Source organism: Prionailurus viverrinus, chromosome A1, assembly GCF_022837055.1.
Source record: "Prionailurus viverrinus isolate Anna chromosome A1, UM_Priviv_1.0, whole genome shotgun sequence".
In the NCBI taxonomy this organism is placed as follows: Eukaryota; Metazoa; Chordata; class Mammalia; order Carnivora; family Felidae; genus Prionailurus; species Prionailurus viverrinus.
The window spans coordinates 70,129,882-70,155,203 of NC_062561.1; the positions used below are offsets into that span (position 1 = coordinate 70,129,882).

A 25,322-nucleotide genomic window follows, 5' to 3' on the forward strand; every position below is an offset into this window, starting at 1 on the left:
GGCCACCTTTAAGTTGTGTCGTGCAAATAATTTGTGGGCGTGTTACATAGAAACCCACACATGCATATAGATCACCATTAATTTATAGATTTGTTTTATTCCTTCTAAGCTACTGTGCCGTGTTGTGTCAAGTGATTTTCCATTTTCCCAGCAGCTCACAGCATCTCAGTGTTTGATGGCACCCGAGAGCTTCTCTAGATACAGAATATCCTTCCTCACGTTTCGGATCTGTTAATTTTCCTTTAAAAAAGATCTAACCGTGGGCCTCCCCAGGAAGTAAGAAAAGAGCTAGAAGGTAAAGCAGGACAACAACTGACGTCTGGGATGTGGGGAGAAGGAAGCACCATGACGTAGGAAGAGAAACCTTCTCCCCAGAGCCAGCATCTTCTCAGTATATATTTAAACCCTGTTGGAGGGGACCGCCCATCTCTTTCCAAGACAAACAGCTATGCTATTGACTATTTTTTATTGTAGAATATTCCGTCTCTAAGCTAAAAGCCTCCTTTCTTGTGATTTTCTACTTTTCCTTAGTCTTTCGGGCCCCAGCCCGGTCCTGCGTCCACTCATTGAACCAAGAGAACGACTCTCCATTATCAGCCCCAGTCGTCATCATTTGAATGATCCTCGGTCGAACTAGATGTGATTAGCGGCTGGTTTCTACTAAATCTAGGCATCCCTTCCCTCTCTTCCCGAATCCCTCCCTACGGCAGCTGTTTACCTGTCTGCGGAAGGACAATGGCATAGGTGCTCCCTCTGGATGGTGGGGTTCCAGATAACGTGGGTGAAGTTCCCCTCCCGTTTTTCTTCTAATGTAGCATTTGCTTAGGTGTAGTCACCAGAAGTGTTAGTTTGAGCCGTAATAAGAGCATGCCATAAACGGGGCGGCTTATAAACGCCAGAAATTAGTCCTCACAGTTCTGGAGGCCAGGAAGTCTAAGATCGAGGTGCCGGTGTATACGCGGTCTGGTGAGAGCTCAGTGCTGATTGAGAGACGGCTGTGTGCTTGCTGTGTCCCCACATAGTGGGAGGGACAAGACAGCTCTTGGGAATCTCTTGTATAACTGCACTAATCCCATTCCTGAGGGCTCCACCCTCCTGACCTGCCCACCTCCCAGAAGCCCTGCCTCCTAACACCATCACACTGGGGATTAGATTCCAGCACGTGGATTCAGGGAGGACACAAACATTTAGTCTAGGGCACAGTGATGCTGAGTTGATACATTTGATGCCAAAATGGGAGAAATTCTTTCCTCTGTTTCAACAACTGCCTTCCCAGGAGTACTGAAAAACACTACTCCTAGGAATACATATTTAATTTGTTTACAACATCACTGGATCCATGTTTACACTCAGGTTTCCACCAGTTTGATTAATAAAACCGTTGACCTTTGGTACTAGCTGTCTCTTGGGTGCTGTTGCCATGCTTAATATCCGTGCCTTGTTCCTAAAAACAGAGGCTCTTGCCTGCCTCCTCGGCTTGTTGGTTAGAGTTAGGGCGGGCTGGTCGTTGTGGGAGTGGGCGGTCTTATCAACACGCTTCTAGCTTTTTCACTGTGGCCTGCTGCTGACTTCCGGGTGGACTTTCCCCCTGAAGTCCAGGGGAAAAGGCCAGGCCTTCCCCGTCTTGCTAACCCATCTTGTACCTGGGACCTCAAAATCATTTCTTTAATTCAGAATTACACGTGTGCGTCAAAGAGACGTTGATAAACTGGAGAAGCACCTTCTGCGACACATCCTGGGAAGATTGCTCAAGAATGTTTATCTTCATATTTGTAGCTTTTCCAGTGTGGTCTTGATAGAACGGCCCTACAAGAAAGAATTTGGGGCAGGGGATGGCATTGGTAGATGCAGCTGTTGGTTACAGTTATGGCTCCTGTTTAAAAAAGAAAGAAAAGAAAAGAAAAAGCTGAAACCACCAGGCTCTCAAAGCTGGACTGTGTTCCAGAAACAGCCACAGGGCATTTCGGCAGAGAAGTGCTTTTCGTGGGTTCTTGCCTGACTGGCTTCCGGGCACATGGAGTTAACAAGTTAAAAAGGAGCTGCTAATGATACAATAAATGCTTTTGAAAGTTTTCCATTGGGCAATCCAGCAGTAGGTGACTGCTTTGAAAAATGAATGAAAATCAGACATAAAGTCACAAATGGCTCCGTCAGTAATGAGTAAGCACATGCTGAAGGGCATTGATGTGCACGTGCGTGCGTTGCCTGTCGTGAGGTTTTTAATGTTTATTTATTTACTTGGAAGGTAGAGAGTGGGACTAGGGGAGGGGGCAGAGCAAGGGAAAAAGTGAATCTCCAGCAGGCCCTGTGCCGTCAGCGCGGAACCCAATGCAGGGCTCGAACCCACAAACCGTGAGATCAGGACCTGAACCAAAATCAAGAGTTGGATGCTTAACCGACTGAGCCAGCCAGGCGCCCCTGTCATGTTCTGTTTCTGGCTTATATTTCTGTTCCATGAAATTAATAAACCAGCTTGTCCTGTAGTATCATTAGGGAAAGATTGTTTTGCACAGGCTCAGACCTAGAGATTTAGTCCTCCTTGCTTTCTTTTCCCTTTTTTTTTTTTAAATTGTGATTAGAAACTCATAAAACTTATCATCTCGCCCATTTTTAAAGTCTACAGTTTGGTAGCGTTAAGCATATTCACGTTGTTGTAAAACAGACCTCCCGAACTTTTTCATCCTGCAGATCAGAAACTCTGTGCCCATTAAATAATCCTGCCAACCCCCCTCCCCCAGGCCCTGATAACCACCAATCTACTTCCTGTTGCTCTGTATTTGTTCCCCCCTTTATTTTACAAGCAGATCCACCCCCCCTCCCCCCAGTCTTCTGTCCTGCTTCAGTGCAATTTGGGCTCATCCTGTCGTTAAGGGGGAAAGAACAACATATAATTGTCACAGTCGTTGTGTGAAATAGAGCGCAGGCCTGTACCCACACGTGTGGGGGGCTGTGATGAGCATTTCTTTTGGCCTGGTGGCATCACTGTTGAAAACATGTTAAAGTCATCTTGCGTGATTAAGAAATTAGACCATGAAAGGCCACTATACATTTTCAAATTGTTTTCCTGCCTCTGTGCTCCAGCATGGAGTCTATCCACTTTCTAGGTAAACCTGTAAACTCACTTTCTCCTATCATGGTATATTTAATTTTCAACAGGTGACAGAATCTGTTTCAAAAAGATTCTTAGTGGGGCACTTGGGTGGCTCCGTTGGTTAAGCGTCTCTCAGGTTTTAATCTCAGTGTCTTGAGTTCAAGCCCCACACTGGGTATGGAGCCTACTTTTAAAAAATGTGCTTGGGGCACCTGGGTGGCTTGGTCGGTTAAGTGTCCGACTTCAGCTCAGGTCCTGATCTCACAGTTGGTGAGTTCAAGCCTTACATCGGGCTCTGCTGACGGCTCGGAGCTTGCTTCGGATTCTGTGTCTCCCTCTCTTTCTGCCTGCCTCCCCCCAATGCATGCACACTCTTTCTCTCTCTCTCAAAAATGAATAAACACTAAAAAAATTAAAATAAAAAACTAAATTTAAAAAATGTTCTTATTGCCTTCCAGTATTTTGTTTTTAGCATCAGTGTAATTGTGTATAAGTTGGGACAAAGTGCATTTAACTGAGTGCACAGTACTGACAATGTGGTCATTGTGAATAACCCAGACTCTGGAGCAAGGGGAACACGATCTGGTTTCAGCCGCATCCGTTGCCTAGGTCGCTGCTGCAGACGAACATTTTGAGTGCTATTAAATCGTAGAGGATTGTTTTTAAAGATCATTCTTATTAGTTGCTTTTGCTTTTCTCCTAATGCTGATATTAGGACACCATAGGCTGCCCGTGTTACTGGGCAGGATTTTATTTCAGAGATGTAATCGATACTCATGCTTTTTATTATATATCTTACATCTGTCTTCCATTTTCCCACCACTCACTCTGAGCACTGGTAACACTACATAAAAATGAAGCTAATTGCTGGGATGTTCTAACTTTGAGGTTTTGGAATGAGGGGCTTGGAGCGAGCCAAAAGTTGGCGATCAGTATGAATTATCAATAGAACATGCTAACTCCAGGGTATTTTTTACCAGATTTTGAAATTATCACGTAAGAGTAAACTAGTGAACCAGCTCAAAAGGGAACGGACATTCCAGACAGTTCCACAGCACTGCTTCAGGAGCAGCAGCCCACACAATGGTGTGTATTCTCTGAGCAACATTGGAAAAAACACAGACCCTCCTTTTATTTCTCATATTTAGTTTATTCATCAAAGCTGTCTGAGGGATAAGGCCCAAAAGCCACATGGCCACTTAGTATTGGCAGTGGGACAGTTTCACGACATCCGTGCATCTCCCTGTAGGCGTTTCTGTGTGTAACGGTCACATGACTAGCCTTGTTGTGCACTGAGGTGCAGTCTGACGTGTTTCCTCATCAACGGAATGTCTTCCTTTATTATTTCCCTTTTAATGTTTTCACCGCAGTTGGCCTTTCCAGAGTGGTTTCCCCATTATGGCTTTTGGAAAATGTCCATTCTTTCAGCAATAGTTTCTTGAAAGAAAAACATATTCTCAAATTGGCCTTAGAATCTAGACCCCAGCATACAGTTGTTTTTGTTAAAGAGCATGTTATTATCGTCTCTCCATGAGAATTATGAGCCATGCCCAGGGCAGAGCCAGACGTGGGGCTCCATCTCATGACCTGAGCCAAAATCAAGAGTCGGATGCTTAACTGGCTGAGCCACTCAGGCACCCCGAGAATTATAAGTTTGAAGTGATTCATTCACTCATCCATTCAGCAGATCTTTACAGGCACCTACTGTGTATCATGCCGATAGTGGGAAAGTGGGGGAAAGGGGGGGGGGAAAGGGAGGTGTGGGGGCAAATTACATTTAAGTAGAGGGGTTCGGGTCAGTCCTGTTGAGAAGGTGACATTTGTGTAAAGATTGGAAAGAGGTGAGGGAATTATCTTTGAATATTTCCGAGGAGAGGGTATTCCAGGTAGAGGGAGCAACCAGTGCAAAGGCCCTGAGGTGGGCTTGTCCCTGATATGCTGAGAACTGCAAGCAGGCCCATGTTGCTAGAGTGGAACGAGCAAGAGGGAGAACACTTGGTTGTGGCCTCAGACAGACCACAGGAGAGGATCAGATCCTGTGGGGCCTTGTTTTCCATTGTAAGGACTTTGGCTCTTACTCTGAGTTTTGAAGAAGAATCTGATTTAGTAGAAGATGACTCTTGCTGATAGAACTGACCTGAGAAACGATGTGAGAACTGTTTATGTAGTAAGTCAAATGGTAATCGTAAGTACAGAGGTCAAATGCAGCAGAGAAATAACCAGAAGTTGTTATGGAAAGAAATTTCCTCAGGGCACCAAGGTGGCTCAGTCGGTTAAGTGTCCGACTCAGGTCATGATTTAGGCTCAGGTCATGATCTCACGGTTCATGGGTTCGAGCCCCACAACAGGCTCTGCACTGACAGCGTGAATCCTGCTTGGGATTCTTCCTCTCTCTCTCTCTGCCCCTCCCCTGCTTGTGCTCTCTCTGTCTCCCAAGGTAAATAAATACTTTAAAAATAAATAAACAAATAAATAACCAACCAAACTTGTAAAAAAAAAAAGAAAAAAGTTTCCTCAACATACTCAAACAGGTGAATTTGAAAAGAATATCATGAAAGGTAAAGCTGTGTTGTTTCCAAGTTCTTGAGTGTCATGAAGGACTGTGAGTGTGTGCATGAATCAGACTTGAGGGCTATTTTCCAAACTCTTCATGCATGTGAGACTACAGGTATGTAGGGGGTTAGAGGGTGTGGATGATTTCAAGTTTCTAGGTGAGCCTCAAAATCATTGTGATACTGGAATTCGCTTCTGGAAACCGCTCCTGACGGGATCATCCTCTCTTTCCACTAGGTTTGTAGTAACCTAAACAATCTGACATAAACCACACAGAACGATCTTGTCTGTCAGCACTGTGGTTTATTAATACCCAAGGAGCTTGTTGTCTGATAACTTAAAGGAGAAATATGTTTAATTCACATTCTTCCAGTCTTTCTAGTCAACTGTCCATCTAGTAGAATAGGATGTGCTCTCTATACTTTTGCTGGATATTAGGAGCTTCTTTTTCCTAGGTCTAGGGTCTGTGTGCTTGTATTTTGTCTTACTGTAGCAAGTTGCTGACTGAAAGGACCTGTCATCAACAGCGGACACACAGAACTGCTGTGCTTTTTAGGGCTTTCTAGTTTGTCCATCATACAGAATTCCCCACCCCCTTCCCCTTATTTCCATGATCTCATTCCTCATCCCCTCCTCAGAAGATTTGGAATATAACAGAAAGTATATGTTTTATCTTACAGTGGTTAATTTGTAGTAAGGCTTAAAACTACTTAAGGGAGTTTTCATAACTACCAAAAGTTGGAAATAACTTGGCGAAGCCTTCAACTACAAATGAAGCCTCATGTTATGGGCTGGATTGGTGCCTGGCATTATATGTGTCAACCTGATTAAATTCTCAGAACCACATCATTAAGGGGTATCATTATTCCATTACCCAGATGGGACAGTCAGTGCCCAGGCCATGTAACTAGCTTGGGCCACATAACTGGTAAAGGACAAGTCAAGCATTAAAGTTCTGTCTTGATGACTCTGGATCCCTCCCCCATTCTGTGCTGCTCTCAAATGTAATCTCACACATTTTTTAAAAAATGTTTTTGTTTTATTTTTGAGAGAGAGCATGAGCAGGGGAGGGGCAGAGAGAGAGAGACAAAACATCTCAAGTGGGCTCTGCACTGACAGCGCAGATTGAGGGCTCAAACTCACAAACCATGAGATCATGACCTGAGCCGAAGCCAAGCACTTAACCAACTGAGCCACCCAAGCACCCCTCACACATTTTTATACCTAGTAGTAATAGCTTCATCAGCTGTAAATGAGGCAAAAGTTAGGTTTCTTTCTTTATAATCATAATGTATACTTTGTTTATAATGAAAATGCTCTCTATAGGGCCTTTTTCTCCCCCCATTTTGCCCCTCCCTGTAGTGGATTGTTCGTACTTTTGGATATTTTCCCATATTTTTCTACTGTTTGAAAATACACGACTTAAAATTCACCATCTTAAGCATTTTTAAGTGTAGAGTTCAGTGGCATTAAGTGCATTCACATTGCTGTGCAACTATCACCACCGGCCATCTCCAGAACTCTCTTCATCTTTCCAAACTGAACTCTGTACCCCCGAAACAATAGCTCTCCATCCCTACTTCACCTCCAACCCCTGGGAGCCACCATTCTACTCTCAGTCTACTTTCTGTCTCTGTTGGATGCCTTTTGTTACCTTTGTTATATACTTGTAAGTTTCTTTTCCCTAAGTCTGGAGTCTCTGGGCTTACTTTAATCGGAGCTTTGCAGTTTTTCAGAAGAGAAGTACGGTTGACCCTTGAACAATGCAGGGGTTAGGGGCGCCAGCCCCCTCTATAATTGAAAATCTGCCTATGACTTTTGACTTCCCCCAAACTTAACTACTAGCCTACTGTTGACTAGAAGCCTTACAGATAACAAACAATTGGGTGTTATGTACTTTGTATATTCTATGTATTATATACTGTATTATTATAATAAAGTAAGCTAGAGGAAAAAAAGTAAGAAAATCGTAAAAACATATAGTACTGCACTGTATTCATTGAGGAAGTCTACATATAAGTGCACTCACAAAATTCAAACCCAAGTTGTTCAAAGCTCAGCCATACTGATTCTGACCTCTTCTGCAGATAGGCAAACCTGGAGCCAGAGCTCACTGATACCCCCAATCTCTTAGGTGCTTAATAGGATATTAAACCTGAAAAGTACTTGAAAAAGAATGAAAAGTAGATAGTACTATTTGGGAGGTTTTCTGGGGACTCCAGAGCTGAGAATTCTTCAAGTGTCCTGAAAGCTGAATTTTCACATCACACTTCGGCTTACATATTTTTAATTTAAAAGCCTTACGCATCAAAAATAATTTAAAAACCCTTTTTCAGGGGCTCTTGGGTGGCTCAGTCTGTTTACCGTCCAACTCTTGATTTCAGCTCAGGTTGTGATCCCAGGGTGGTGGGACTGAGCCTGGCATCAGGCTCTGTGCTGAGCATGGAGCCTGCTTGCTATCCTCTCACTCTCTCTACGCCTCTCCCCTGCACACCTCCCCCCTTAAAAAAAAAAAAATCTAACAAAAAAAATAAAACCCTTTTTCAGGATAAGAAAATGTTCCCATTCTCCCCTAACTGAAAAACATTAAAAATATTTTCTGTTGGAAGTATCTGCAAAGATTTAAAATAATTTTTCCTTCATTTAATGTTCCTGGAGGTTGTCCAAGAACCTTGGACATTGGCTCTTGAGGGGAAGGCTGTGTTTAAAAAACATGGTAGAAGAAATCTGCCTGCACGTGAAGAGAATTGAGAACCCGGAATCACATATGTTATTCGGTGGCTTTGTTTTACAAAGTCTTCACCCTTCTGTTCAAATGTGAAGCTAAATTCAATAAAATATTTACTTTCCATCTTACTTCGGAATAATAATTTTAGAGGCTAAGTGCATGGTATCAGGTGTATTTTGAGAAAGTTCAGGCTCCGTGCACTGAATGTACTTTTGAGGCTTAATTAGACCACTGAGCCCAAGGAGAAAGATGCCAAACTAAATAGACATAAGGAAAATGCAAGCATTTTTCTTTTTGCTGGGAAAGGTCTAATGCTTTCCTCCAGCAGTCCTGATCTGGTTTGTACTTCCCTTATTCGTTATTTGTGTGATATTTTATTCCCTGGCTAATGGGTTTTTTTTTAAGTCAAGATTATTTTATTTCAATAAATTTTGGAATTTTTTTATTCATCTACTTTTTTTTAAAACGTTTATTTATACTTGAGAGACAGAGCACTAGCAGGGGAGGGACAGAGAGAGATAGGGAGGCACAGAATGTGAAGCAGGCGCCAGGCTCTAAGCTGTCAGCACAGAGCTGGATGCGGGGCTTGAACCCACAATCGGGAGATCATGACCTGCGCCCAAGTCCAGTAATTCACTGACTGAGCCACCCAGGCGCCCCCATTCATCTACTTCTGCAAGTGATCAAAAAACAACGAATCGCCCAGGGTCAAAAGCAGAGAAACCTGGCACTAGGAGGAGCCCAGTTCTCCGCAAACATTTTTCATATCTTGCTCACTGCATTGTGGGATTGCAAGAAAGGACTAGAAAGCCTCCGCCGTGCATGCGCACATCAAGTCTTGGTGCCAAGGGAGAAGGGGAGTGACTTCTGTACTAACGACGCCGCGGTTGCAACGTAGCTAAATTACAGCCAGGGAGCTGAAAGCACCCGTTCTCTTCCCAGCCTGGCGTCGGGACTCTGAAATCCAATCTGAAGTGTGTTTAATGAGCGTTCTGATCACTGAGGCTCAGTGCGGAGGGGAACAACGAGTGCAGTGTGCCCGCGCAGACAGTTGCGGCCACCCTTGGAGCCACCGAGGGAGGAAGAATCGCCGCGTTTGTGGACGAGGAGATGGGCAGGCCTAAACATTTAGCTCCTTTCTCCCAGAATGAAAGCTTTGTCCCAGCGCCCGGACTTTGCTTTTAAAGTTGTAGTTCCCGTTCTTGATCTGGCCGGTGTTTCACAGCAATGGTGATCACGCTGTCTGCTGATGAGGCTGCCGCCATGTTTCCTGTTGGGCTTTTGAGCCCTTTGCTTCCTTCCCCTCCCCATCATCATAGTTCTTACCCGGTAGCGTTTAGTGAGTACTGGATCCCGTCGTAAGCGCTTGGGGTGTAGTGAGTCATGTGAGCCTCACCACAGCCCTGTACAGTGGTTTGATCATCAGGCCCATTCTACAGAAGAGCTAACCGAGGCCCAGAGAGTCACTTGCCCCGGGTCACACCGCCATGGAGTGGAGATCCAGGATTTGCAAGAAGGCAGATGTTTGCATTCTTAATAAGAACATTATGCTGCCCCTCTGCGTCATCCAAGGGCTGGAGAAACAGCATGAGAAGCCTCTCCCACACTTCAGTTGTCTGATTTCTGTGTTAGTCCTGCCTTGGCAGTGGGAGATCATGGTTGGCTTATGTGACACTCACACCAGTTTGCAGGGGCTCTGTCGTACCCCGGTCCTGTTAACTATCACGTGGGCTCCCAACCCTCTTTGGTGCCACCAGCTATGGCCCGTGTAAAGTGTGGGCCTCTTTCCTTGGTTTTATCAGCAGGTTTTCTCTAGGACAATTTGAGTCCTCAAAATTACAAGTCTAGGTCTTGAAAGGGGTGAGAGGGAAATGGAGAGCCTGGGCGACTCCATGGTTAGGAGCAGATTCTCAGGACTGGGTTTGAATCCCAGCTCCACAGTGAGAGAGCCTGACCTTGGCAAGTCTGTGTCCTTCTGCCTGGAATGCCTCAGGGCCTGCAGTTTAGGGAGTTACAGGTGTGCAAATAATGTGTTCCCTCCGTCCCCAGGGTGAGTCCCCAGGGAGCTGCATCTGGCCGCCAGTGTCTTTGTTTACTCCAGCTGTTCATCCAGCCGTTATTATTGGTGTCCGTCCGTAAGGGGAAATGGTAGGGACTCTGTTCTGGCTTCTCGTGTGCCATCAAGAAGTTCTGTGCCCTGCTTGTGATATACCATACTTTGCTTCTCTCTCATGACATTTGGAATCTTCTTTTCACTCTTTGGGTTCCATAATTATCCAGATAGTTGCCTTGAAATGGATAGTGCTCATTCATTCTGGGACATGCTCTCTGGCCCTTTGCAATCTAGAAAGTTCTCCCCTTCCATTCTGGAGAATTCCCCTACATTTGTGCTTGTATAATTTTGCTTTGCTCTTGGATCTGTCTAGATGGCCCATCGCCCAGAGGTTGGAACTCTTGGACTGAGCCCGCAAATGCCCCGTGCCTGTGTCTCGTTGCCATCTCTTGGCCATGAGGTCTCGTTTTGGGGGGTTTTCAACTATATCTTTAAACTCTCCCAGTGAATTTTTTATTTCTGCGCTGTGTTTTTTTTTTTTTTTTTATTGCTAAGAGCTCTTGTTATTCAAATATTCCTTATGATAACCTTCTGGGTTGTTGGCTTTTTGTTGTTGTTGTTGTTGTTATTGTTTTAGTTATAAACTCTTAGCTATATGGGGATCCAAATTACAGTGTTTTAACAAGTGTTTTCCTCTAGCCTGCATTATCAGAAGTACCTGGCCTCTCCCACTTCGGACCCTTTGCGGGGCTCTGTGTAATGTAGCCGTTTCCCTATTGCAGAGTCTCCCTCTGCTCTGTAATTAGATTTTAGCATCCTTGTCTGTCATCTTCTAGAATTTGGGGGGAATCTCTCACTTGCTGTCTCTTGTCTCACTTTCTCTGTTTTCTGTGAATTTATTCCTCTTTTTCCTTTTTTTCCCCCTCTCACTGTTCTTTTTTAAGCGGGGTTTCTGGGTGTAGTGGAGACACATGTGTTCAGTCGGCCATTTTTAGCCACAGACTGACATTCTTTCCATCGTTTATATTAAGCTGTGTCTGGCAGCGGCCTTGTGCTAAATTTTCTAAGAAAAACATGCATTTATGGACAGTGAGGTGGGTTCCTGTGGAATTTCTCAAATTGTACTGTCCTTGAACTTCTGCCTCATTGGCAGCTCCTGAGTGTGTGCAGAGGGGCTAGGACGGGGTGGTACCCCGGGGCGGGCTGCTGGGGTGTTGGGAACGCGTGTGAGCTCTGTGCCCTTCAAACCTGGCTCTGCCCCTCTGACTTCACGGGTGGAAGGGTCTCAAAAGAGAGTATTTCTTAAAAAGGATTTCAGTTCTAGAACAACACTCACATCTAGAGCAACACGGTAAAAAGAGGAGCCTCTTTTAACATCAAGAAAGATTAATTACCTTCCATAATTCGTCTAGCACTTGCTGAATATATTTGATTATCAAGTTAGAGAAATTTTGAAGGCCAGGGGCTTTGTTATTCCAAACCCACTTATTGGGTAGTGGTTTCCTTGTAGTCTCTTCCAAAGGGACCATGCTGGCTGGATGTGACTGCATTGTCCCCGCCCCCTTGTGGCTAAGAGGGGAGTAACAGCCCTACAGAAGGTGGTTGTATAAGTTTGCTAGGGCTGCGATAACAAAGTCCCACAAACTGGGTGGCTGAAAACAACTAATTGATTCTCCCACAGTTCTGGAGGCTACAAGTCCAAACTCAAGGTGTCATCAGAGCCATGGTCCCTCCAAGACTCTGAGCAGAATCGTTTTTTGCCTCTTTTCAGCTTTGACCGGGGGGGGGGGGGGGGGGGGGGGGGGTTTAATCCTTGATGTTCCCTGCTCATAACCACATCATTCGGTCTCTGCCTCTGTTATCACATGGCATTCTCCCAGTGTCTGGCTTCACACCATTTTCTTTCAAGGAACCAGTCATATTGGGTTAAAACCCATGCTAATGGCCTCATCTTAACTTGATTTTATCTCAAGGACCCTGTTTCCAAATAAGGTCATGTTCACAGATGCTGGGAGATAGGACTTCAGCATATCGTTTTGAGGGACACAATTCAACCCATACCTGTAGGTTTGGCTTTTTTTTTTCTTTTTGGCTATGGTTGACTCTCAAGTTTAGCCTTGATGTTAGCCTCGAGCAGAAGTCAGAGAGACCACGGAGCCAGCCTGCCTGCCCCATGTGTGGAGGATCCACAGGTCACTCAGTAGCAACTCATTGACTGGCAGGTGACTGGCACCTTTCTACTCAAAGCATAGTCTTTGTAGCAGCAGCAGCAGCAGCAGCCCTGGGGGCTTGTTAGAAATGCAGATTTTCGTGCCTCACCCGGTGCCTCCAGAATCAGCACCTGCAGCTTGTTAAGGTCTGCAGGTGATTGACAGGCACGTAAGTCAGAAGTGCTCTTCTGAATCACCTCCAGCAGGGATCCTTGGCATGGCCTCTGCCCTTGGGGACATTGGCACGCAGCCCAGCCCGCAGCCCAGCCCGCTGACGTGGTAGCCAGGTTTTGTATCACATGACATTGCAGAGGCATGCCTTGGGGGCTGGAAAATGGCTCCTCCTTCTCAATGTCAACTCCCTCCCCTGCCGTTAATTCTATAAATTAACATTTTCCCTACCCAGCAGAAGCAGCATTACTTGAGAACTTGTTCTTATGTGCCAGGGCCTTTGCTAATAACCACTTTGCAATCACAGTTTTGAGTCTTACATTGATCCTGGGAGACGGATGATAATGTCTCCAGTCCTATTATGACTCGTGTCCTGTGGACTGAATTCTGCTCCCCTGTCCTCAGTTCATAAATTGAAGCCCTAACTTTTATTGTGGCCATATTTGGAGTAAGGTAGTAATTAAGGTCAAATGAAGTCATAGAGGTGAAACCCTGATCGAAAAGGATTAGTATTTTTCTGGGAAGAGACACCTGAGAGGTCTCCCTCTCCCCTCTCCCCTCCCCCTCCCCACATAGCACTTACCATATATTTAGCTGGTTGTTTGTCTGTAGCCCCAACTCAGGGATACTTGTATTGATTTCTGTTCCTTCGGCACTTAGCCCAGCACGTGTGTGTCTCTCAAGCCCTGTGTACTTAGTACATCCCCCCACCTGGCCAAAAACTAGCAACGGGCCATGAGGGAATCTGCAGTGTTCTGATGCCCTAAGATTAGACTTGTTGAGGGTTGGTGAGTTATAGGACTTTGGATAATATTCTAATAGGTATTCATGGTAAGAAAAAGGGGGCCAAAGGCCTTAGAGAGAAGCCATTCTCTGCTGGATCAGAGCGTGCCCTGGTTGTCATGGTTACGTTAATCCTAAACCAGGAAGGGGGGGGGGGGGGAACCACTTCCAGAAACAGCTTTCTGAAACCTCAGCAGATGCAGAATTTTTAAAACCTAGTCAAACATTATCTTTATAGATTTGTGTCTATGAGATTGTTTCTGAGAGGTTAGAACCTCAGCTTGTCTCAAGTATAGGGGAAATCGTTTGTTCAGATGCTTTGAGGAATTAGGGAGAGAGAGGAAAATACCACCCCCACCCCCCACCCCAGAAAGAATTGTCTTTATTCTTTTGGAGGAGAAGAAAAATACTTCCACATAAAACTTTATGTAATAGAAATAGCCTGAGGGCATAGATATATTTTAAAGGTGCAATAAACTAGAGCAGCTTTCACAGTTTTTAGTACCTTAAAACCAAATGCGAATGTTCATACTATTTGTTATTCAATATTTAGTGGCCAGACATTCTCCAAGAATGCGAACCTCTTCTGAAAATGTACTCTTATAGATTCTATGAAAAGCCCATTCAAAATGGAGAAAATGAACATGGATGCCGAGTTTGAAATCAGCCACATTGTTTGTGCGCTGGGCTAAAATTCAAATGCCTTTTGCAGCATCATTAAAAGTAGCCAATAAGAAAAATGTGATTATGTAGTTTCGCTAATTGCTGATTTGTTCTCCAGGATGAAACATATAATTACTATTTGGTGTCTTTTCTGTAAGGCTCACATGTCTAGAATACTTGAATCAAGACTGGCTAAGTATGGGGCTGGCCAGATTGACAGTTTCTTAGAGGTTGTGGGAGTCTTAGAGATCTGTTTCCTCCCCTCCAATACTAACACTTGGTGATCATTAACACAACTCATTTGTCATAAGATCCTTTCCATGTTAAACTTCCTAACATACGTAAGTTTTCAAACGATGTGTAAATTACACTTGGTTTCCCTTCCTTGTGTAATGTAGCTTGTACAGCATTGAATAGGATTGTGTGTGTATGTTTTTTGTATTCTTTTAATGTTTATTTTTGAGAGAGACCGAGCATGAGAGGGGGAGGGGGAAAGAGAAAGGGAGACACAGAGTCCAAAGCAGGCTCCAGGTTCTGAGCCATCAGCACAGACCCCGATGCGGGGCTCAAACCCACCAACTGCGAGATCATGACCCGAGCCAAAGTTGGACGCTTAACCAACTGAGCCACCCAGGCACCCCGAATTGTGTGTGTGTGTCTTAAAGTAAGTCCCCCTTTGAGAAAATACCTTTATGGTTCAGTCTTTCTCAAGGTCTCTGCTTCATGCTTTGCTAGCTTTATCCATGCTGTTGCCTCCTCCTCCTCTTCACACTTCATCAGCTTATTTCTAGATTTGTGTTAGCAAAAGGGCTTGCGCTTTTATAGCTCTTTGAACCCCATCACTGGCTTCCAGCGCAAAGCCTAACCCAAATGCAAAATTTGTGGTACTCCAGCAACGTTCATTTCATGCCAAACACATAAAAGGTCTCTTTGCACTGAGAAATTGTAACAAACGTTGGGTGCACACACATAGGTGTTCACTCTCTCTCCCCGTGTGATCAGGCCTTTGCAGCCACTCTTCCAAGGAGCTAGTCCTGCCCCTCAATATAACGTTCTAAGAAGAACTCATTTTCTTGTTCTTAAAAAAGTTGAAACTGATCCTACAGTGCATCACAGCTTTTTAAGGATGTGAACCCCATCCTCAGTTACTTTTTCTGTTTTTTCTCTTCTGCATTTTTAAAAAACATTTTTTTTTTGTTTTGTTTTAGAGAGAGCGTACGTGAGCAGGGAAGGGGTGGAGGGACAGAGAGAATCTTAAGCGGGCTTCATGCTCAGTGAGGAGCCCAGTGTGGGTTCCATCCCATGACCCCGGGATCATGAACTGAGCCAAAATCAAGAGTCAGATCCTCAACTGACTGAGCCACCGAGGCATCCCTACATTTTTTTTATTGTGATAAAACATATATAACGTAACATTTACCATTTTAGCCATTAAGTATACAAATTCGGCGGCATTAAGTATATTCACAGTGCGATGCAACCAACACGACCATCCATTTTACATACTGTGATGTGATTCTGAACAAAATTACTCTTAGAGTGAAGTTCAAAAACGTGCGTTGGAAACAAGCATTGGGGAACAATGGGGCAGACTGTAGGAGTAAATTCACCGCAGGAAGTAAAGGAGGGATGATCTTTCTTAGAGAATGAAAGTGAAATCTTTTCCTCCTTTTATTTGCTTTTTTATTTTAGAGAGTGTGTGAGCAGAGAGGAGGGCCAGAGGGAAAGAGAGAGAGAATCTTAAGCAGGCTCCATGCTCAGTGCAGAGCCGGATTTGGGCTCGATCCCACAACCCTGGGACTATGACCTCAGCCAAAATCAAGAGTCGGATGCTCAACCAACCGACTGAGCCACCCAGGCACCCCTCTTTTCCTTCTTTATTAGATGTTACTGTTCTTCCCATTTCCTGCCATCAGTTCACGTGAAACGATTCTGCCAGAGACCCTTACACCAGGCACTCAAAGAGCCTAGTGAGTTTGGGATTATCCATGGAGAATATTGTATACCTTCAGATAGCTCTGGCTATCTTCTGGATTTCCGTGATGAGGAATATGGGAATATATAAAGTGGCATCTGTTTAAAAAAAATGCTAAGCCTCTGGACACTGAAGCATCTTTGACGCCTCCTCGGGTCATGCCTGGCTAGGCTAATGGACATGCCCATCACTGTATTAGTCAGGCTCTCTTACTGACCATTGGTCTCCTGAGTTGCTAATTGGTTCCTAACATGTTCTGCTCTTCTCAGAGGGAAGGTGGAAGTATAAAAGCAGTAACTGTAGAGGACTGTGTTTTTGAAACATTTTTCTTCCAGCGTTTGATCCGTGTGATGGAATTGGATCCATTTTACTAGCGGGTCATTAGGCATCCACCAGGCAGTGAAGAGAAACCAAGGCATTTAGGGTAGAAATTGGTGTCTTATATATCATATCCCCTTTTCCTGTAGGTTCAGTATATAGAAAATGCATGTGTAGTATTGATTTCAGCTGGCATTTGAGTGAGTGCCAGGTGCTTTGCTGGCCAATAAGAATATAAAGGTGAACTATAAAGTAGCCCAGAATTTAACTGGAGAGACAGGCTTGTATATACAGAACCATATATAATACTGTGGAATGAGTAAGTTTTATTCATCTGTTCATCCACTTCAAAATTGGTCAGTCTTTAGGCTCTGTGGATACAGAGTAATAAAATGCGCTCTTACCTTCAGTGTGGGTGTCGTATGGATGAGAATTTGCGCAAAGTGCTTGGGGAACCTAAGAAAGAAAGCCATAATTTCTGCCTTATTTGTGGAGGAAGGGAAAAAGAACAGGGACTGGGGTTCCACTTCCACAAAAAGAACACAGAATCATGAGCTGAAAACTTCTGTCCATACAAAACCCACACATAAATATTTATGGCAGCTTTCTCCTCCTCCTCCTCCTCCTCCTCCTCCTCCTCCTCCTCCTCCTCCTCCTCAATATAATTTATTGTCAAGTTAGCTACCATACAGTGTGTATAGTGTGCTCGTGGTTTTGGGGGTAGATTCCCGAGATTCACCACTTACATACAACACCCAACGCTCATCCCAACAAGTGCCCTCCTCAATGCCTATTTTAGCAGCTTTCTTCTTAATTGCCTAAACTGGGGTGGTAACCAAGATGTCGTTCAGTGGGTGAATGGATAAATAACCTGTGGTGCATTCACACAAGGGAATATTATTCAGCAATAAAAGAAATGAACTAGGAAGCCACGAAAAGACATCTAGGGACCTACGTGCGCGCTGCTGAGCAACAGAAGCCAATAGGAGAAGGTTACGTACCGTACGATTCCAAACGTATGACATTCTGGAAGAAGTGAGACTGGAGACAGTAGAAAGACCAGTGGTAGCCAGGAGTTCGGAGAAGCAGGGGAGGGTTGACTAGATGGCACATGGTGGATTCTTAGGATGGTGAAACTATCCTCCTTGATCCTGTAATGGTGTCTCCATGATATTACATGTTAGGATACACAATATTACATGTTTGTCAGGAAGTATAGAACTGTACAATGCAGAGTGAACCCTAATGTCAACTGTGGACTCTGGGCGATGATAATGTATCCGTGTTGGCTCAATATTTGTAACCACTGTACCACATGGATGCAAGATTAAGAATAAGGGATTCTATGTGTGGTGAGAAGAGCTATGTTGGAATTCTCTGTACTTTGTCTTCAGTTTTCTGTAAATCTAAAACTTCCCTAAAAAATAAAGTCTATTTCTAAAAAGGGGGTGGTGCCTGGGACCGTGCTGGGGAGAAAATGGCAGAGAATTATCATCTAAAGCCTGGAAAAGGCTCAGAGGTATGCAGCCGGGGGTCTGGTGATCAGACAGTCAGGGTTCTGGAAGGTGGATGGCGGGAAGCTGAGAAGGGCTGAAGATTCAGGAATGAAGAGGCTTCTGGTGGTGGGAGCCGTGGTTTGTTTTCATATCTGCCTGTCTCAGAGGGGGTGACTCCTGTTGTTTCTGTTTCCAGCAAAGAGCCCCTGGGAAAGTGTTGCTGGATGCAGTTTGCAACCACCTCAACCTCGTGGAAGGGGACTATTTTGGCCTCGAGTTTCCCGACCACAAAAAGATCACGGTAAGTGATAGGAAATTAATGTTGATATTTTACCATCTGCTCAGCTTGGGAAAGGAGAGGAGTCAGTCTGTTTCTTTGGCCATGCATACATGTCCTAGAAGAAAAACAGCCAGAAAGCCCTTGTTAAACTGTTTTGAAAGTACTATGTGCATAGGATTAGCAAGTTCAAAGAGCTTGATGAACACCAGCTCCCTCTGACCCTTTTCCCTTGCCTGTCCCTCCAGAAACCACCATTACCAGTTGCTTCTGTACCCTTCTAATAAAAGTCTGCGTATGTGTCTGTACACACACATTTTTTTTAAGTTTATTATTTTTTTTTTTGAGAGAGAGAGAAAGAGTGAGAGAGAGCAGAGAAGGTGCAGAGGGAGAATTCCAAGCTCTGAACTCTCAGTGCAGAGCCCAGTACTGGGCTGGATCCCATGAACCTCAAGATCATGACCTGAGCTAAAATCAAGAGTCTGATGCTTAACTGACTGAGCCACCCAGGCGCCCCACATGCATACTTTTGAAACACACTAATGTGTGGAAACAACATATAATGTCACGTACCTTACACTCTACTTAAGTTAATGTATCATGAAGATCTCTTCTTTCCCGTGCATAGAATCCCCTGCCTTCTTCTCCATTGCACGCTATTCCGCTGAATAGACATGACCGTGATTGACATCTGTTGTAGACGATGGGGTACTTAGTTTGTTTCTAGTCTCTTGCTTTTACAACAAAGGAAGCTACCGCAAGTACACTGAAGCTTACATTCAAGTTTCAGTACGTGAGATCCAAGGGCATGGGGTTGCCCGATCCATAGGTTTGATCATTGTAAAATTTGAAAAATATGTCATGCTCTTTACAAAGGTTTCACCCGTTTGAACCCAAAAGTTAGAACATAGCTTATTGTTCCTTTTGTGTTTTGGCTAATGGCACTTTCTTAAGGCTGTATCTGATTCTTGTATTAGGCACCCTATGCAACTATAAGTTCATTGACTGTATTTCTATTTATTCTCCATTCTGTATACAGAGTAGCTAGGACTTGCTAGCCACTGCTCCAGGGATCCGGTAACTAAGGTGCAGGAAATGTATGATCCGGGCGGGGTTTCAAGCTTAGTCAGTGACTAGCACAGGGCATGTAACAGGTGTTTTCCATTGGAGCCAGGGAGCATTGGGCAGTGGGGGTAACAAATAACATTGGTGTTCAGGAAATCCTTCCCAGATACTACAAAGCTGAGTCCCATGAGGCCAGTGGGAGTTGACCTAATAGAAAGAATGTTCCATGGAAGCCTAGGTGTCTCAGTTGGTTAAGCATCCAACTTTGGCTCAGGTCATGATCTCACGGTTCGTGGGTTCGAGCCCCGTGTCGGGCTCTGTGTTGACAGCTCAGAGCCCAGAGCTTGCTTCGGATTCTGTGTCTCCCCCCTCTCTTTCTGCCCCTTCCCCACTCGTGCTCTCTGTCTCCCTCTCAAGAATAAATAAACATTAAAAATAATAGAATGTTCCAGTGAGGGGGGGACCCATGTATAAAGAGCAGAAAACAACCTGCAGGAACGTGCAAGGAAGGCTGGGGGTGACAGGTAAGGAGGAGAGGCTCAGGTGAAGGAGGTGAGAAAAAGGAAACTGAAAAGTAGGCAGGGAGCCACATCTCGAAGGACTTTTATACCATTGCCGTCCAGTAAAAATAAAATATGAGCCACGTATGTAATTTCACATTTTCTAGCAGTTTTGTTTAAAAAAAAATGAAATTAAAAGTATGTGTAACTTAATGTAATACGTCCAAAACCATTACCATTTCAACATGTGATCAGGAACAAAAACTATGAATAAACTATTTCACATTTTTTCATGCGGAGCCTTTGAGTCTGGTGTGCATCCAACACAGACTCTCTTGATTCATGCCATCCGCATTGCAGGTGCTCAGGAGACACATGTAGCTAGCGGCTATTGTGTGGGACAGCACAGTTCTGTACCAAGCTTGTGTGTTCAGGAAGCTGTCAGTGTGTTTTAAAGGGAACATGGTATGATCTGATTTATGGTTTAGAAAGACGACTGGGCTGGACTGCAATAGGAAAAGACTAGAATCAGGAAGGCCGTTAGGGGTTTGCTGTGTTTCTGGCTGGAGGCGTAGTGGCAAGGGATTACGGGAGAACCGAGGTGGTGGGCTGGAGCGAGATGGGTGGATTCAAGAGGTTTTGGAGGAGGAGGCAGTTGGGGATGTGACTGAATGGATGGGCTTGTGAGACAAAGCAGGCTCAGAGCAGCTGGGTTTTCCAGCTTTGCCATCTGGGGGACAGTGGCACCAATCGCTGGGGATGAAAGCCTCACCATGTCTGCGAAAAGATAAAGACAATGAGTTCCATCCCAGACATGAGGACTTGGGGGTGTCAGTGAACATCCCAGTGGAGACGTCCAGTGGGCAGGGCCTGTGGGTGTATTTTCCAGAGCACAGGAAAGAGATGTGAGCTGAAATGGAGATTTAAGACTCATAGGACTATTTTTTGTAATTAAATGTTTGTTTATTTTGAGAGACTGTGTGTGTGTGCACGCAAGCAGGGGAGAGGCAGAGAGAGAGGGAGAGAGAGAATCCCAACCATGCTCCTCAGTGTCAGCACGGAGCCCAACGCAGGGCTCAATCTCATAAACTGTGAGATCATGACCTGAGCCGAAATGAAGAGTTGGACGCTTAACTGACTGAGCCACTCGGGCTCCCCCGCAAGATTATTTTAAACATTAATTGAAGTTCTGAAACTGGATGAGAGCGTAGAGAGTAGAAAGGAAGCCAGCGTGGAACACCAGCATTTAAGGGATGGACAGAGAGGGAAGAACTGTCAGAGGAGGTGCAGATGGGGAGGAGGAAAACCAGGAGAGGGACTCGTCACAGCAAAGAAGAGAATGCTGCAAGGAAGACATACACAGGAGGCGAGTGGGTAGGTGGTGAATGAACCAATCTGTCACATACCTAAAAGTGGGTGTGAATAGTGTTTTCTCAGCTTATTCCTGTCTCCAAATACTCTTCGCCATTTCCTCGTACTTAAATTAAACTTTGAGCCTCCCTGACTCCCAGTCCTTTCTCATGTGGCGCATGACCACAGATGGGCCAAATCTAATTCTGCATTCTATTTATCCAACAAATTTCTTGTGCCTACACTGCCTCAGTCCTCATACTTTATATCATGGAAGACACGTGATACAAAGTGACAGCAAGAGGTGGTTATGGTTTCCATTCATTAGAAGTGCACAGCTTGAAAGAGAAAAAAAGTGCACAGCTTGGTAAGAGAGACAAGGAAACAAATAATTACAATACCGTGTTGTAAGTTCTATGGAACATTGTTTCATAAACTTTTTTTGTGTTAAAATAATGATTCTCAGAACACTGGAGGATATGCTATCTCATTATTTCTAACACCTTTGCCTGAATTACCACAAGGTCCTAATGGCTTCCCTGACTCCGTTCTTGCCCTGTTTGAGCCAGCTGGAGATGCCTTTCTAAACGATAAATAGTAGTGGTGAGGGCACTAAGATTCTCATAACTGTTCCGTATCTGGGTCAGCCAACTAGCTAATGGTGGAGCTGAGATTCTAACTATGTTCTTCTGACCCCAAGTTCAGTGCCTTTCTAGAATTTACAAACCTGTTCATCTTCCTGTGCACCAGCACCTGTGCTGGTGACTTTTAAGTTTTATCGTGCTTGATTTTTATGATCTCACTGCTTTCTTGTAATATGTTCAGCTGCAAAATACAGAAAACCTAGTAACGATGACCAAAAAAACAGGTGTTTATTTGTCGCATGTAACACACAAAAAAAGCCACCACGTGAGTGCTTACCATGTGCCAGACTGTTCTGGTCCCTGTGGACACAACAGCTAACATGGCCCATATTCTAAAGCAAGGATCAGTACACTTTACAAAGGGCCAGATAATAAATACTATATTAAGGCTTTGCAGGCTGTAGGGTCTCTGTTGCAGCTACTCAAGTCTGCCCTTATAGTGCGGAAGCAGCCGTGGGCGATATGTAAATGAATAGATGGGCTTTGTTCCAATAAAACTTTATTTAGGATACAGGAAGCCACAGTTTGCTAACACGTGCCCTGGAGAGTAATACCTCGTTGCAAGGCATCATATTAGTTTTACCTACAGTATTTCATTCATTCCAGGAAGAGCCCATCATATACCCTTTTTCTGATGAGGAAGCTAAATCTTAAAGGGGTTAAGTTCTCGTCCAGAGGTTCACAGCTAGGAAATGCCATAACTTTGATTCAAGTTCAGTTCTGTCTGAACACAAGCCCATGCTATCCATCATCCTTCCATTCTGACAATATTTCCATATTTTGTTCTCTGTCAATTACAAAATCCCAACCTGACAGTTAATTTTATAAAATTTAAGAAAGAAGTTGTTGCGACAATTAATCTGTTATTCTCACGGTTCGTGAGTCTGAGCCTCATATCGGGCTCTGTGCTGATGTCAGCGTGCAGCCCGCTTCAGATCCTCTGTCCTCGTCACTCTGCCCCTCCCTCCCCCAAAATAAATGAACATTAAAAAAATAAAAATAGAACATCAGTTAAACTTTATCCCCAAAAACGCGATGAAATAAAAGCACAGAGGAGCAGAAATAATGACCAAAAAGTGTCCAGAGGCTGACTGACAATCTATTTTGGAAGAGCCAAGGACAGGTCTTGACTTTGTTGAACTGAGGGGTCTGGCTGGGTTTTCATCTCTGCTCTTAGTAAAGGTGCTTGGGAATTTAAGATAGGTATCCGGTAGTTTCTGTTGCCTTCTGAGATTCTGTCGATTTCTAGTGGGGTGGCGTTTTGTAGCAGCCCGGGAAAGGAGCTCTACAGGTCCAACTGTCAGCCCTCAAGTCCCTGGAGCAGGGTGACAGGAGCAGGGGGCTGGCCTCGCTGACCCTCGCTCTGCTCGTGGGTAGAAATGAGGGAAGAGTGCCCAACCTGTGGAGTTTTTGAGAGGCTCATATGTGATAATGTGGATCAGCACATGTAATCCCTGTGTCTGGGACCTACTCGAGTGTTCAGAAAGTGTTAGTTATGGAAACTCTTATCATTCCCATTTTTTAAATTGCCAAGAGCAGCTAACGTGTTAGCGTGTTAACCACCTTTGAGTGGACAGTACGATACTGTTAACTGTATCCACATTGTGCCACATCTTAACCTGAAATTCCGTGTCCGTGATACAGCTCTCTTGTCCTCCCCCCAGCCCCTGGCAGTCACCAACCTACTTTCTGTCTCTGTGAGTTTGACTACTCTGGATCCCTCTAAGTGGACTCCCACAGAGTGTGTCTTTTTGCGACTGGTTTGTTTCACGGAGCATGATGTGAGGTTCCGCCACGGTGTAGCATATGACAGGGTATCCGTGCTTTTTGAGGCTCGGTGATAATTCTGTTGTATGGCTGTCCCACGTTGTGTGTGCCCGTTCAGCTGTTGGTGGACTGTTGAGGTTGCTTCCACCCCTCGGTGGCTGTGAAAAACGCTGCGGTGCACACAGACATATTATCGTTTTTTAAATGCTAGTGTTGTGATTATTACCTTTACCGGGCTTCCTCTGGGAGGCCGTTTACTTGTCTGCCAAACCAAGGGGAAGCCTGGTGGGTCTCAAAATGTCTGAACGTGGGCCGTCACAGCTGGCTTTGCCCGTGGGCCTGTGCCTGTTATGTGGGAAACTAGGATCCCCAGAGTCCCTGGCACACGGAATTGTGGACCTTTGTGCTTAGACGGTAGGCTCACGTCTGAGCCCAGCCTTCCGCCCCTTGTCTCGTTTCCATCACATGAAACACCCACGTCGGGACAGGCCGTTCTGTAAGGGTTTGAAAAAAAGCCTCGGGGAGAAGGAGTACTTTCCGTGGTCTAAGATGTGTTTCTCAGGATGGGAAATAAACTAGTGATAATTAGTAATCAATTGTGCTCTACCCTTAATTAGACTTGTCCCGTGGCTTGCCAGTTAATAGAGTTGGTTGCTGTGTTTACATGCAAGTTTGGCCTGCCCTTGGCTTTGAGTCCAGGAAGCCGTGCCCGGGAGATTGCCCCACAGGAGCAGAGAAATCTTTTCATCAGCTTTTTTTATGGATTGGTCTTTTCCGTGGCAGAAATGCTATTGATCCTAGGAGTCAAGACTCTGTCCTTAATATGCCAGCTAATTGGTAGCTAGACTGTAAGGGCTGGTAAAAGGCCAGAAAAACAGTAGCTTGCCATTGGCGTGAACTCAGAGACCTTGGCCTGGCTGCCCTTGGACTCTGCTGCACACCTGAATGCATCTCATTTGTTCTTCTTATGAGAGGTTGGCAAAAAGCCAGACAGTAAACGGATTAGGTTTTGCGGGCCATACCGTCTCCATGGCAACCACCCAGCCCTGCCATCACAGCACAAAAACGGCCATGGGCAATATCTAAATAGATGTGCATGGTTGTGTCCCAATAAAACTTTATTTAGGGGCATGGATGTTTGAATTTCAGAGTCTTCACATCATGAAATACACTCCTTTGTTTTTTGGTTTTTGTTTTGTTTTTTTTCTTTCCAATCACGAGAAGTGTAAAGGCCGGTCTTGGCTGTACCAAAACACATGATAGTCAGGATTTGGCCCATGAGCCGTAGTTGGCCAATCTCTGCTTTAAAATATTTCTCTGAGGTGGGTGTTTTATCATCTCCATGTTACAGTGAGAAGATTCAGAGAGGTAACTTGCCCGATACTTGACAATGATCTTTATAACCAGGATTTTCACACAAACCTGTCTCAGCAAGCTGCTGTCTGCTACACTTGGCTGCCTTTCCTCACACTGGTCCCTCCCAGAGAGCTGCTGTGTGAGCCTCAGTGGTAGAGATAGGTGTGTGATAAGATTTATCTCATCAGCCTGTTGAGGATCCCAGGAAGGGCGTGCATCGTGGCTTGTAAATCTCTGTTTGAACATTTGTTTTGTCATATAGCAGCTGGGCAGATACTGAACCTCTTTGATTTTGTACTTTATCTGGAAAATGGGATTAATA

The 25,322-nt window shown here is 44.7% G+C and overlaps 1 protein-coding gene across 4 annotated transcripts in view; it reads left to right on the top strand.

Annotated features, from left to right (window-relative positions):
- Nucleotides 1-25,322, top strand: part of FARP1 (FERM, ARH/RhoGEF and pleckstrin domain protein 1) — a 293,252-nt gene that overhangs the window by 175,813 nt on the left and 92,117 nt on the right. For all 4 annotated transcript variants that reach the window (XM_047851626.1, XM_047851615.1, XM_047851633.1 and 1 more), the window contains exon 3: nucleotides 18,238-18,342. In XM_047851626.1, coding sequence (XP_047707582.1) covers nucleotides 18,238-18,342 — 105 coding nt within the window. The remainder of the gene's footprint in view (nucleotides 1-18,237; nucleotides 18,343-25,322) is intronic.